The sequence below is a fragment of the Entelurus aequoreus genome, linkage group LG12 (genome assembly GCF_033978785.1).
Source record: "Entelurus aequoreus isolate RoL-2023_Sb linkage group LG12, RoL_Eaeq_v1.1, whole genome shotgun sequence".
Lineage (NCBI taxonomy): Eukaryota > Metazoa > Chordata > Actinopteri > Syngnathiformes > Syngnathidae > Entelurus > Entelurus aequoreus.
In genome coordinates this window covers 29433282-29449451 of record NC_084742.1, presented here as the reverse complement: position 1 = coordinate 29449451, position 16170 = coordinate 29433282, and the positions used below count along the sequence as shown (strand labels likewise).

Below are 16170 nucleotides of genomic sequence, written 5' to 3'. Positions count from 1 at the left end.
TTCCGCTTTTATTCTGAAGGAGGAGTTGTTGTTTTTTTTAGCTTATGTGCTTTCATTTCCTTCCTGTCCCAAGAGGGACCTGGTTGGGTCTACCGGCCACAGAGCAGCTGAGTGTTTGTTGTGTTTAAACAACGTGAGGCGTTGTTGTCGAGCAGACGTGATGCAAGTTGTCTGTCAATTCAGTCATTGTGTGTGTGGAGGATGCCGCCATGACGCACGGCTGTGTGGATGTGGCGCACAAGCCACACAGTTAAGATTGTCACGGCGCTCATGACGACAGGAAGTGAGACACTGTAGCTTTGATGGAATATTAAGCAGCAAGATCAGCTGACCATATAACAGTCTTGTTTATCTAGTAGAATCGTCTCCTTTACCCAACTGGCAAGGTGAAAGGTCACCCACGCGTTGGCCACACGCATCATGGCGTTAAAATGGCGGATTACCTGAGTGAGAGATTAGACACCTGCAGGCAAAAAGTGTGACAATATTGACATGACTGATGTTCTCCGGACAGAGTGTCGATCTGTGGGAACTTTGCAGTGCGGACCTTTGTCCCACCGTGCTCGTCCACAGATGGGGAGGGGGCCAAAGAGGCCGGGGGGTTGGGCCGGGTTGGCCGAAAGAAGTGGTGGGCCTCATAACCGTCCCAAGTGCTTTTGTGCTAAGGAGGATTAGGCTGCCATATCTATCAGCCATTCTATAAGACGGGGTTAACCCCTGGCTGAACCTGGCTGGTTCAACTACGCCGGATACTCGGGCCAGTCCAGGTGAATCGCCTTAAAACAACCTCAGAGGTTTGTGGCGTCGAGGCGCTGGAGGCCAAGTGGAGGAAGCTCTGGAGAGCACCAACAAGCGCCTCAGCTGCGCCTCATTACAACACAAGAAATCACAATGAATCCGGTTTCATTTTATTCATAAATCACCCCAAAACAAACAAACAGGAAGTGATGTGCATCATGTGAGGCATACAAAACATATGTAGAATAAAAATAATACTGTACATAAAATATGAGAACTAGAACTGTATGCGTAAATCGGTGATGTCAAAAAACTACAATTTTATTCAAATGAATCACACTTTTGATTTTTAATTAATCGCTGTTGCTTGAAAAGCAGTGTTAAACTTATTTGTGCTGCTTTTGTTGACAACATAGTCATGAGTGTACCCCCCAGCATTGTTTGCTTGATGTCAATGTACGAGTCACGTTCTTGCTAGCGGCTGCCTCAAAAACGTGTTTGGCTTTGAGATGGTATTTTAAGCTTAACGTGTTTCGATGATAAAAAAATGAATCGCTGCAATATTTGCAAACTATCTTGGTTTACGGCTGCAGCTATTGATTATTTTAGTAATTAAGTAATCTATCAATAATTTTGTTTGATTAATCGATTAATCGAATAAAATACACTTTACAGCCTCAACGCACATTTTATGGAAAACAGTTGAACAAATATTTTTTAAACTTCATTCTTTTTTCTATTAACTGCACATCATCAACATTTGACATGTGTGCAATAATAATAATTAATAATACATATTAAAGGTATTTTAACTTAATAAGAAAATGCCTTGGTTTTTTTTTTTTCCAGTTTTATTGAATTTGTGTCCCTACTCCAATGAGCACCTTGCTTTTTTGATGGTTTTTGATGAACTTTCCACTTTTTGGTGGCCACAGCAGCAGCACTCCAACCCCTTTTTTATATTATAAAAATAAGTAAATTATTAATGAAATATATTATGAAATATTACACCAATAACAATATATATGTATGTATATATATATATATATATATATATATATATATATATATATATATATATATATAGATGTGTGTGTATATATGTATGTATGTGTGTGTGTGTGTGTATATATATATAAATATGTATGTATATATTAAGGCTGTGAATCTTTGGGTGTCCCACGATTCGATTCAATATCGATTCTTGGGGTCACGATTAGTTTCAAAATCGATTTTTTTTTCAATTCAACGCGATTCTCGATTCATTCAATACATAGATTTCAGCAGGATCTACCCCAGTCTGCTGACATGCAAGCAGAGTAGTAGATTTTTGTAAAAAGCTTTTATAATTGTAAAGGACAATGTTTTATCAACTGATTGCAATAATGTACATTTGTTTTAACTATTAAATGAACCAAAAATATGACTTATTTTATCTTTGTGAAAATATTGGACACAGTGTGTTGTCAAGCTTATGAGATGCAATGCAAGTGTAAGCCACTGTGACACTATTGTTCTTTTTTAATTTTTTTTTATAAATGTCTAATGATAATGTCAATGAGGGATTTTTAATCACTGCTATGTTGAAATTGTAACTAATATTGATACTGTTGTTGATAATATTCATTTTTGTTTCACTACTTTTGGTTTGTTCTGTCGTGTTTGTGTCTCCTCTCAATTGCTCTGTTTATTGCAGTTCTGAGTGTTGCTGGGTCAGGTTTAGTTTTGGAATTGGATTGCATTGTTATGGTATTGCTGTGTATTGTTTTGTTGGATTGATTAAGTAAAAAAAAAAAAAATATATATATATATATATATATATATTTTTTTTTAAATAAATAAACAAAATAAAAATAAAAAATCTATTTAAAAAAAAAAAGAGAATCGATTCTGAATCGCACAACGTGAGAATTTGCGATTCGAATTCGAATCGATTTTTTCCCACACCCCTAGTATATATGTACATATATTTGAAGTGAAGTGAAGTGAATTATATTTATATAGCGCTTTTCTCTAGTGACTCAAAGCGCTTTACATAGTGAAACCCAATATCTAAGTTACATTTAAAGCAGTGTGGGTGGCACTAGGAGCAGGTGGGTAAAGTGTCTTGCCCAAGGACACAACGGCAGTGACTAGAATGGCAGAAGCTGGGATCGAACCTGGAACCCTCAAGATGCTGGCACGGACACTCTACCAACGAGCTATACCGTCCCATTTATATATATATATATATATATATATATATATATATATATATATATATATATATATATATATATATATATATATATATATATATATATATATATATATATATATATATATGTGTGTGTGTGTGTGTGTGTGTGTGTGTGTGTGTGTGTGTGTGTGTGTGTGTATGCATACATACATACATACATACATACATACATACATACATACATACATACATACATACATAAATACACACACACACACACACACACACACGTGTATATATATATATATATGTGTGTGTGTGTATATATATATAAAAATGTGTGTGTATGTATATATATATAAATGTGTGTGTGTGTATGTATGCATGTATTTATGTATGTATGTGTGTATATATATATATATATATATATATATATATATATATATATACACACTTTATATATATATATATATATAATTGTGTGTGTGTATATATATGTATGTGTATATGTGTGTATATATATATGTCTGTGTATATACACGCATATATATATATATATATATATATATATATATATATATATATATATATATATATATATATATATATAATCTGTGTGTGTGTGTATATACACACACATATATATATATATATCCATATACACACACATATATATATATATATATATATATATATATATATATATATATATATGTATATATATATGTATATATATATGTATATATATATATATATATATATATATATATATATATATATATAATAAAAGGAGGCACTTGAAGAAAAATGGGCTGCATGGTCGAGTGGCCAAAAAGTTCAATTTTGGTCTCATCACTCCAAATTACTTTGTTCCAGAAGTTTTGAGGCTTGTCTCTCTGCTGTTTGGCGTAATGTAAGCGGGATACTTTGTGACATTTGCGTAGAAATGGCTTTCTTCTGGTGACTCGACCATGCAGCCCATTTTTCTTCAAGTGCCTCCTTATTGTGCATCTTGAAACAGCCACACCACAATTTTTCAGAGAGTCCTGTATTTCAGCTGAAGTTATTTGTGGATTTTTCTTTGCATGTCAAACAATTTTCCTGGCAGTTGTGGCTGAAATCTTTGTTGGTCTACCTGAATCCCTCATTTTCCACTTCTTAATCAGCGTTTGAACACTGCTGATTGGCATTTTCAATTCCTTGGATATCTTTTTATACCCATTTCCTGTTTTATGCAGGTCAATTACCTTTTCTCGCAGATCCTTTGACAATTATTTTGCCTTCCCCATGACTCAGAATCCAGAAACATCTGTGCAGCACTGGATGAAAGCTGCAATGGTCTGTCAGAAGCCCAGAAATTCACTGACCTTTTATACACACACATTAATTACAAACAAACAGGTCACAGGTGAGGATTGGAACCTTGATTAGCCATTCAAACCTGTTTGTGTCAACTTTTGTGCATGTTATCAGATCAAAGTCACTGGGGTATGTAAACTTTTGATCAGGGTCATTTGGGTACTTTCTTTAATCATTTTGATTTAAAAAGAGTAAACACAGTTGTTTGCCAATAAATAGCTTCACACAACCATTAAGCATGAGTGGAAGAAAGGTTTTTGTGTTATCATTCATATTCTCTGAAGAATGGCCAAGAAATCATAAATTCTCCCAAGGTATGTAAACTCATGAGCACAACTGTATATATGAGAGAGAGAGAGAGATAGATAGTATGTGTATATATGTAATAAAAAATATATTAAATCCAGACCACATGAAGTGTCTGGAACTTAATATTTTAGTTTCAATATTTATTAGTTACACTAATTAATTAACATGAATAATCAAAGCAGCAGAATACAAATCAAATCTCTTTTTCCTAATTTAATTATTCGATTTAATCAATTAATCATTGCAGCCCCACTTGATTTCTGACCGTATAAAAAAAAGGTGCACGTCAGGGCAAAATAGACCGCGGGATTAATCTGCATTTATACAAGATTAATGCAATAATTTGTTGTGATTAATTAATTGTATGCGTTAACACACTCATTTTGACGCCCCATTATAAATATAAAACAAACACATCAACAGTGAAGTGAAGTGAAGTGAATTACATTTATATAGCGCTTTTTCTCAAGTGACTCAAAGCGCTTTACATAGTGAAACCCAATATCTAAGTTACATTCAAACCAGTGTGGGTGGCACTGGGAGCAGGTGGGTAAAGTGTCTTGCCCAAGGACACAACGGCAGTGACTAGGATGGCGGAAGCGGGGATCGAACCTGCAACCCTCAAGTTGCTGGCACGGCCGCTCTACCAACCGAGCTATACCGCCCCAACAGTGGCACATCGACAGTGCCACGTTTTATAAAGAAATTAAAAACAAGCAAACAGGTCAATAGGTTGAATAGACTTTAGGAGCTCTCCACAATAAGAGCACGATCACCTCTAATTTCTAGCCTGCCTTTAGGCCCACTCAGAAGGAGCTGATTGGTTGGAGAGCGGGTGGGTTTATACAGATGTAGCAATTTGAAAGCAAATACTTTATAATAAAAGTTTTAACTTTTGCGAGCTGCCTCATATATAAACTACATTTTCCAACTATACCCTGATCTGGCTGTGGAGTTTTAAACGGGGCTCTATATAATTATTTTCCAGTGTTCAAACACACAAAAACAAGCTTGGTAATTATAAAATAGCTTAACTATAAGGGCCATTGGAATGAAAATGAAAAGTCTCTCAGATCGGTGACAGTATATTTGACATATTCCTCAAGGATGCCAATATGTAGGGTTTGTACGAACCTTGTGTTGCACCAAAGACCATTATGTCTGTGTTAAAATTGAGGATGTTGTTAGCCATCCAAGCTTTAATGTTATCCAGACTATTGAATAAAAGTGTATGAGAATATCCGTCTTGTTGTTTTTTTAGAGTCCGGTAGATCTGGCAGTTATCTGCATAGCAGTGGAATAAAAGGCCATGCATGCTTCCTTAGTATCAACCAAAAAGGAAACATGTAGAGGGGGGGAAGCAGGAGACCGACAAGTGAGTCATGTGAGCCCCCACACATTTGAGGAAGACACAGCATCGCCACAGCGGTTTGCAAAATGTTCTTCCTTCTAAGTCACAGGGGTCAAACCCAAGACCCGGGGGCCAAATGTGGCCCGCCACTTCATTTTATTTGGCCCTCGAAATCCTGGAAATAATTTGTATCAATAAAGTACTGTAACTTTTCTTAATAAATGAATCCTTTCTTTCTATTTCTATTAAAAAAAATTACTCCATGTAACCGCAAATTATGTTAACTTAAACATTGTCTAATTATGCAAAAATATATTATCAAACATTCAAACAATTTTTTAAATAGAAATAAATACTAATAATAATGATTTCAAAGCAAGTTATCCATCAAATTGTGCAATGTAAAAGTAGCAATACATTTCATGGTAACATTGTGAAATTTACTGTGGTTTTTACAGCATTTTTCTCTAAATTAAAAAAAACATACTTTTTCTACTGTAATAAACTGTGGTGCCATTTTGTCATTTACAGTAATACACTGAAAAACCTACAGTTGTTGATTTGCGGTAAAAAAAAAAAAAAACAATAACAAACCGGCAGCTTAGGTGCCAAAATTTGACTGTAAAAATATTTATTACGTTTTTTACAGTAAAAAAAATAATAATTCTGCCAACTGAGCCGCCTTTTTTTTTTTTTTTTTACCATAAAAAAGCAGTACTGTTTTTCCATTTACAGTAATATGCACTAAATTTTAAGGTAACATTTTTGCAACTTACCATATTTTTTTAACATTTTAGTTTAAAAAAAATCTACTTATAAAATGCATAAAAAATTGTGTAATAATAGTGTTCACTGTTAAAATCGGCCCTCTGGGGCCAAACATAACTGCGATGTGGCCCTCAGTGAAAACGACTTTGACACCTCTGTTCTAAGTAGAGCGGGTCCAGATCTGGTATTGTGTCCCTGATGGGGATGAAACGATAAACAGTATTAAGGGTTAGTATCAGCATTTTTTATTAAAATTATTGCAAAACCGTGATTGATAACCACACTTTGATAAACTCACAGACAGGTGACGCTGCTAATTTACTGGAGAAGCTCGCAAGCTAACTTAAATGCTAACATGAATACAAGAGACATTACGCCTCTCCCCATTACAAACGACACGCACCAGCTAAACTTGTATCAACACATTGTTGTCTGAGCAACTAAACTATTCAATTGTGCACATTTAACCCGCAAGCTGTGGTCAATCTATACAGAGGAATATATAATGACTACAACTCACGTGACATCACAAAAACCAGAAGTGAAGCACCAACAACTGTTTTTTCACTAAAACCTTTACAAACTAAAATGAAAGATGATGAACATATTTAAACATTTAAATAAAAATAATACGACACATAAGAAGCAAGAACAATATTTAATGTTTATTTGGCTAAGAAAGGAGATTGTGTGTTCGTTTATTTATTTTTATTTTTATTTTTTCAAACAAAATTTGGTTATAAGAATTCAACGTGTGTATAAGTACTTTTTGAGAACATTCAGCAAAATCGTTATAATAATGATAACCGTGATCATTTTGGTCACAATAACATGATATGAAATGTTCATGCCCAGCCAAAGCTAAAGGAAAAATGAAAGCGTGTTGGTCCATTGTGTCATAAGCAGCATTAAAATGTAAAAGAATACAACACAGTCACCATGAGTCTGTAACTAAAAATATATCATAAAACATCTTTAATAGTGCAGATTTTGTGCTGTCTTGGGTCTTAAAAACGGACTTTTTTGCATGCTACCAAAAAGACGGTCCCTTTTAGGCAGTTGGATCAGAATGTTTACCATCTAATCTAGGGGTGTAAAAAGTGCGACTTGGTGGCCATTTTCTGCCCACAGCTAATTCTTTTTTTCAATTCCTTTGTGTATTTTTAAAATAATGATTGGTAGAACTGTTGTTTTTAAGCTCACTTGGTGCACAGCGTCCTCTTGATTATTGCAGGGTTACGGTGCAGGTAATTTTCCTCGAAGTAGGAATGCCATTTATTCTATAATTTTTATGACCATTTATATGCATTTCAACTCTTTATAAGCCCTCCATACAACTTTCACACATACTTATAAAAAATGTATATGCTCTCAAAAGATTCCATGCACTCTAAAACCCACATCATTTAAATGGGAACTCAAGTCTCAATGTACAGTACTGTACTTAAAATCGGCGATGCACTGATTGTTTGTCCCTCGGGTGAAGGCAGAACGCCATTTGAGCTGGTTAAAGGTTCATCAAGACCATCCGTAAATATTAAAGGTATTTTACCTGAATAAGAAAAAGCGTTGGTTTTTTTCAGTTTTGTTGAGTTTTTTTCCTGGTTCCAAAGAGCACCTCGCTTTTTTGATGATTTTTGATGCCCTTTACACTTTTTGGTAGACCTAGCAGCAGCACTCGAACCCCTTCCTTTATTGTTAAAATAAATCAGAATAGTTTTATTGCCATTGTTAATGTTTTATTGACATTATTAATGAGGTATGTTATGAGATATTTCACTGATTTCCTTTGTCAGCTATAACACAAAGCATAAGATATGGTTGTTTTGTTCAGATTGCATATTTTGACCTACACTGCACCTGGAGTAGTATTTACAGATATCCATGTTTTCCACATGTTATGTCACAGTCCTATTCCACAATGGCTCACATTTAATTTTCCCCTGACAATTTTTGTGTCTGATTTGTACAATCAATAAAAAATAGGGGTTTCCTGTTGTCCTTTGAGGGCCTAAAAGGAGAAAAACATTTTTTTGTTAATTTTGCAATAATATTGCAACATATCAACACTTTGTAAAAGCACTTTACTGTAAATTGGATTGATTTTAGCATCTTTAAGTAACAAAGTGTATCATGGTGCCCCCACCCAAATCCTCACTTTGTCTGTATTGGACCTTCACTAGAACAGTTTTGTATTTATATTCAACAAATATAAGTCAATAATTGCCACTGCTTTGTGTATTTATTAGACTCGTCCAGTTTTTGTATCGGACCGTTCCTTCATGTTGTTATTGCATTGTGTGTTGTGGCTCGTTAATGTGTGTCCATTGTGTAGCTGCAAGGCGTCACATGACCAGGATCAGGGGGGAAACTGAAAGTGTGAAAGCGAGCGCTTGGTTGGCCTCGTGCTTCTTGACAGCCTGGATGTTGATTTTTGTTCTTGAAAATTTGATTTTGGTGAATGCAGATGATCTAAGGTCTGCCTTTGGACTCGCTCAACCTCCAAGTTTTGCAGCTGTTTGGATTCTCTCCTTCTTGTTTGACTGAGTCCTCCCCTCCTGACCCCAACGACCATGCACAGCTGCCCTTGAATTTAACCCCCCTCATCATTACATGTATCTATTTATTTAACAACCCCACCACGTACAAGAGATGGTCAGCAGGTCATGTGTGCTTCACAGTTTTTGCCCGGCAACTCCAGAACTGAACTTCCTGTCGCACTTGTTGCTCAGGTTTGCTCTTTGCGCGTGCGGCGGCAGGGCGGGTGCATGCAGAGACCGAGGCTGGGTGAAAATACAGGTCACGCCAGATCCAGATCTCTCTGGTAATCTGTGCCCGAGCGCTGAACCCTGGATCCCATTAAAAGGATTTACATTCAGTAGTGTAGATGTACCAAAGGCAGCTTTGCTTTCTTCTCCTCTCGTTTTCCCATCCAATGAAATCCTCTGCCATGGATAGTAGCGCCGCACAGGCCAATGCCCCCCCCCCCCCCCAACCCCCCTCCGCACGGTGACAAAGGGAGGGACTTGGACACATAGTAAAAGCCTTTTAAGGAACGTGGGCGTGTTGATAATGAGCGGAAAGTATGACAGAAGGCCATCATGCCGCCCCGATCCCATTATATGTGTCATGGCTGCCAGCTGTCTCCATGAGCTCACACGTGGAGGCCGCTGGTTGAATCTGCCTCCGCTTGGCACTGATACTGTAACGCTGGACTGACCCGGTCACCTGCACGCAGCAGTACCTGGCTTTGTCATGTGACGTGATGCTCAGGCATGCCTCAGAGAATGTTCTTAAACATCCATTTTTCATGGGGGTTTGATGTGTCGCACTCTCCAATCCACACACAACACGCTATATGTTGGCTGCGCGCTGCGACGCATGCATTAAACATGGCCGACAAGGACAGACGCAGTTCACTAAGCTTTCATTGGATGGCGTGACAGCTCCTGTACATCCTGCATCACTTTAGGGTTCCTGCCATGTTTCTGATTAGGAGTGGTGGAGTTGGGCAGAGTTCAGGTGCACACATCTTTCCTGCATGTCATGTGACCCGTTTGTTTGTCTGCTTGCCGCTGCAGGTCAAGGTGTGGTTCCAAAACCGTCGGACCAAGCAGAAGAAGGACACCACCAAGGATTCGGACAAACGCTGCTCCTCTTCATCCGAGTCTTTGGCCACCTGCAACATCCTGCGTTTGCTGGAGCAGGGCCGCCTCCTGTCGGGCCCGGCTCCGCCCCCTAACCCGCTCCTAGGGCCCCAGCCACACCCGGCCAATGGCGTTCTGCTGAGCAGTCCCATCGGTGGCTCCTCAGCTTCCCCCGGCCTAAGCGGAAGCAGTCCCTCCAGCTCCCTCGCGGGGGCCGCCTATGGGTTGTCGCTGCCCCCGCTGGGCGGCACCCCGGTTTCCCCACGGCTAGCCGTCCCACCACCGCATTCCCTCTGCTTCTCCATGCCTCTGCTGGGCGGAGCACATCACGAACTGACCTCCGCCTACAGCTGCGGGTCTTCGGCCTTTGAGCCGTACCTTAGGCTGGACAGGAAGGAGACAGATCTGGGCGGCAAGAAAACAGTTTCCTAAAATGACTTCCGGGTTACGGCAAGTACACTACACCATGGTGGCGGCCGAGCGCTGACATGTGACTGTCAGATGATGAAAAAAAACAAACACAAAAAAACAAACTTGATGGCACGTTGACACACTTGCGATGGTGTTTTAATGTGTGTGAGTGTGTGTGTGTGTCAGGATAAAAAGAACCAGAATGCAATCCAGGACAGAATCAAATGTTTTGATGCTGTCCCAATATGGATGAAAAAAAGTAAGCGTAGCATTTAAGTGTGTTATTTAAAATGTTTGTGGTCCAGCAGTAGATTGTGTAATTTCTTGCTTTGCTCGTGTCTTGTGTTTGAACTAACTTATTGTGGTAGAACCTGGACCATCTAGCTCTCATAGTCTCAATGTAGTCCTGGTCCACTTGGTAGCGTGCCAGCTCCTCCTTCGTGGCGACTTTGCTTTAACGAGCCACACACGGCAGGAGAACACGTTTAATGTCTGCTAGGGGTGTAACGGAATACACGCCATTGTCATGGTTAGCTACAGGTTAAAGGCCAAGGGAACAAAATGAAAAAAAAAAAGTCAAACCGCAAATTTAATACAGCTTCTCATAATATTACCACCTTATTCTTGTCCAAATTGAGTTTGTATTAATTACAACTCTTATCTTGTAAAATTACAATAATTTGTTGGAAAATTCACAATTTTTTGGATAGTGTTCTAACTTTTTTCCCCTCATTGCATTATTTTCTCATAATAGGATTGCATTTTCTCTCAACGAAGTACAGCTTAGTACAACTTTTTCCTCATTTTATTAAGGCTTTAAATATTTTATTCTTTCTTGTAATTTGTTTACAATTTTTGTATATTCTAACATTAATCTTGTACCATTGCAATCTTTTTTTTTTGTAAAACAATTACTTTGTTTTCCTAATAATCTGACTTTAATCTTTTAAACTTGTAAAAATATATCCAATAGTTTACAAAGCTTATTTTTAAGAAATTGCAAGACCCGAAACACCCTATGACCCCGGGTTTATCACTGATGACGTGTCCTAGCATCACCGTGAGGTGTATTCAAGTTCTACAGTAAGAGCTTGAACAATGTGAATGGTTATTTTATTTTTAGTGGATGAAAGTTTCCTATGGGCTGAATAGCAGAATTAGTAGTTCCATCTTGTAGCCTTGTCCCTAGTGAACAATGGTGGCTCACTCCTTTCATCTTATCCACTTGTATTTGTCCTTTTGCTTATATCACCGGGAATGCTAAGTGTTCCGAAATAGAAGACTTAAACCGAGGAAGAAGGTTTTCAACCTTTGGCTTCTCCTTGGCACTATAACTAGCCATGACTATAGCTAACCAAAGGCTGGACAGCACTGTTTTTGTTTACCGAGTCGACACGTGGGCAGTAATAGGCAGTTATACTTCCCGTCCCTCATTTAAACTGAATCCCAGTTCTCTCCATTAACTTCTCGTTTGTCTAGCCCCCAGCCCTCACGTCTCAAAACAAAAGACCAAGACATAGTGGTGCCCAAAATTGTGAATTCTGAAAGTAGATTTGCTGTATAATTGTTTGAGATGTGTCAACTTGAAGTGAAGTCGGTTTTCTGCTAGTCTGACAACTTAGTTTTCAAGCTACAGCTAGGTCATATGTCGAGCGATTTTTAAATGAAAATAACAATCCAAACATGGTTAATGTGAATTAATAAAGTAGATTAGCCGTCTAATCTTTCATGAAATGTACTAATTGTAGTAAAGTCAGTTTCTGCTCGTCTGACATTGCTACAGCCGTGCTAGCTAGTTTATATGATGAGCGATTTTAAAATGAAAAACAACATTCAAAACATGGCTAATGTGAATTCTGAAAGTAAATTAGTTGTCTAATCGTTTATGAAATGTAGCAAATTATATTAAAGTCTGTTTACTGCTAGTCTGGCAACTTAGTTTACGAGCTACAGCCGCGTTAGCTATCATGTATGATGAGTGATTTTAAAACAAAAAACATTCAAAACATGGCAATATTTTTGTGGAGTAGCGAAGGATTGAATACCTGATAAAATATGACTGTCATTACTATTAATATCAATAACGCTTATAATTACTTATAATTATTCATGGCTCATGACAGAAAGTGTGATCGGGACCACGCATTTCATTTCGAGGATTAACTCTCTTTGACACTTAGCCCTTCCGTTAAATTTAAAGAAGAATTGGGACACCACTTTCATGATGTAAACCCGCAAAACCAAGTGCAAAGGGGTAAGACAAAGGGTATGGGAGAGAATTGGGATTCAGCATTAATAAATACTCTGTGTAAAATTGGTATGCCTCTGTACCGACGTGAATGTTCCATCCGTGAAAATCGGATTACAGACACATGTACCCTTATACCCCTGGATTACAGACACATACCTTATACCCCTAGATTACAGAACCATGTACCCTTATACCCCTAGATTACAGACCCATGTACCCTTATACCCCTAGATTACAGAACCATGTACCTTTATACCCCTAGATTACAGACACATGTACCCTTATACCCCTAGATTACAGACACATGTACCCTTATACCCCTAGATTACAGACACATGTACCCTTATACCCCTAGATTACAGACACATGTACCCTTATACCCCTAGATTACAGACACATGTACCTTTATACCCCTAGATTACAGACACATGTACTTTTACAGTATACCCCTAGATTACAGACACATGTACTTTACCTCGATTACAGATACATGTACCGTTACACCTATTTTACAGATACATGTACCTACAGTACAGATACTTGTACCTCGATTAGAGATACCTGTGTATGTACCTTGATTACAGATACATGTACCGTTCCACCCCTAGCGTTTACTGTGGTTTGCATTCATAGTGCCACACGTTCCATTCAGCACTTGCAAAGGAACGTACGTGAAAATCTTCCCTCCAAATCAATGTGTGGTTCAAAGCACTTTATGTTTGTTTGTCCTCCACTGAACCTGTTTTGAGTGACAGCTTTGTTACCAAGATCTCTACGAATGCAGTTTCTTTTCACAAGCCTTACGCCAAGACGTGGCGTGCAATGGCGAGCCTTCCTTCGAGAATGAAAAACGTCAGTTTGGCCTCATTTTGAGCCACACGTCACATGACTTTTTCCACCGTTTAACGGCTGCATATTTTTCTTCTTTTCCACTGTGAGCTCTAAAGATTTTTTTTCCGAAGATGCGCAGGCTATTTTTTTTTTTATAAAGGTCCTGACACTGTTCATAAAGACGTGGCTTTTCTGAAAGATGTTGAAAACAGCTGCAGGCCAGAAAAAAAACACAACAAAATGGTTCTAGTTCTGTTGGATTGTCACGTTTGGATGTGTTTGGCCCGCCGCTATTGCAACTATTGAGCTGAGAGGTCCACAGAATCTGGACTTCTTTGTCCAGTGGCGCCCCTGCTGTGTCGTCACCAAAACATTCGAGGACACTTCAGCATGGTACATAAGATGGAATGTTCTTAGACTCACTTTGCTTTGATGGGGCCGTGCTGGAGCAAAATTTCCTCCTCCGTCGGCTTCGTCTCGCAGTGTTTCTCTTCAAATGCGCTTTGTGGAAAAGTAAAAACACACACGAGATTCGTTCTTCTCCGAGCAGTACACATCACACTACAGCTGTGTCTCAAATGGAATACTTCAGTCAATACTTACGATTGAGTCTGTTTAGCTAATTGGAGAGCGAGCTTCCTCAACTAGTGGGTCCATGACGATGACTTCTGTTTTGTTTGATCAGACGTTTTACTGTCGTCTTACAGGCACCTTTTGGAAACAGTTAATAAACATTTGCAAAATCATTCCTACCGGTATACATCTGCGGCTTTGTTTATGTAAAAATATTTTTTTCTTCTAAAATTTGGTGGGTTTGGCTTAAATATCAGTGCGCTCTATCGCTTAGAAAATACAGTATATTTTGACAATGTAATGCTGTCCCAAATTCCTTGTCATCGCTACAGTTATCGCCATATTTATTATTCTCTCTTTTCAATGGTAAATTGCAACCACTCAAGTTAGTCCCTCCTCTTCCGCTACAAGATGGCGGCTATCGAGGGTGTTAAGCACTGTGCACTCACCAGTTTGAGTGTTTTGAGTGCAACATCCTAGTGCTAAAAGTGAACACACTTCCGCACTCAAGTGTCAGTACGGTAGTGCGCCAATTGAGACACATATTAACTCTTTGTATTTAATTTAAAGATAAATATTCTATACAAAATGGTATTTTGTGTGTGATTGCAGCAGGAAAAAAACAAAACTTTTGTAAATATGCTTTACAGTTCTTTGTCTCATTAACATTTTGCACTTATTTAAAGAGGCTTACATCTGTTTTCTGGGCACAATCAGCCAAGATCTTGTACAATAATGTATTTTTATTCATATAAATATATGTCTATGTCACTTGCCTCCTGTCTTCTGTTTCATACATCTTTCTCCTGCATCTAACACTATTTAGGCAAATGTGGTAGAAACAAAACTGACTTTTACATTTAAATCAGATAACTTTCCTGATTTAATGTGTAAATTATCAGGCCTTTTCTGAAGCAACCTGGGAGTTTAACAATGGCGAAAATTAAAAAATGTAATTTAAAAAAAAAAAAAAAAAAAAAAAAAAAAAAACTGGTGAAAATTAGATTAAGAGGCCAAAGAGCCACCAAATAGCCGTGCTACATTTTAAGTGAATGAACTCTTATCTGACAATATTTTTCTAAATGTTAAAGTTTATCCATGGGATTAAAAAACAGGTGAAAACTGGTGTTCTCTCACACACACACACACACACACACACACACACACACACACACACACACACACACACACACACACACACACACACACACACACACACACACACACACACACACACACACACACACACACACACACACACACACACACACACACACACACACACACACACACACACACACACACACACACACCCTAGACCCAGACGTCAGCATGAGGCACTTTTCCACACCACAACAATTGAGCGGCAGGGTGCCAATTACAGGGATTGGCACTTCTATTTGAGCGAGGACGGGTCTGCAGAAAGGGGACCAGATGGGTGGCCAGTTTTGCAGCTTTGGCCCATCGGGAGAGTGACAAACTGCGGCGGTAAAGACTTTGCAAGTTTGTGTTCATGGGCTCCAAGTGATACGCCGCGGTCGTTCTTGTTTGCCACACTTGATGTACTTTGGGGGCGTGGCTGTTTCATTTTGTTGTGAGTCGGCGGCGCAGCTTTTAGCTCCGCTTTGCATCTGTTTGTCTTCCAGCGGCACGTTCCGATGAGTTCAAGGCTTCGCCAACCCTGAGGAATGCATCCCACCACCCCCTGCCCTCCATCCCGTAACCCCTGCATCCTCTCAGAGAAGCTCAGCCG

The 16170-nt window shown here is 38.5% G+C and overlaps 1 protein-coding gene across 1 annotated transcript in view; it reads left to right on the top strand.

The window, feature by feature from the left end:
• The window catches only part of vax2 (ventral anterior homeobox 2), a 21306-nt gene extending 6131 nt beyond the window's left edge, over positions 1-15175 (top strand). The window contains exon 3 of the mRNA XM_062065553.1: positions 10286-15175. Within this exon, the coding sequence (XP_061921537.1) occupies positions 10286-10783 (498 nt within the window). The 3' untranslated portion in view covers positions 10784-15175. The remainder of the gene's footprint in view (positions 1-10285) is intronic.
• The last annotated feature ends 995 nt before the right edge of the window (positions 15176-16170 follow it).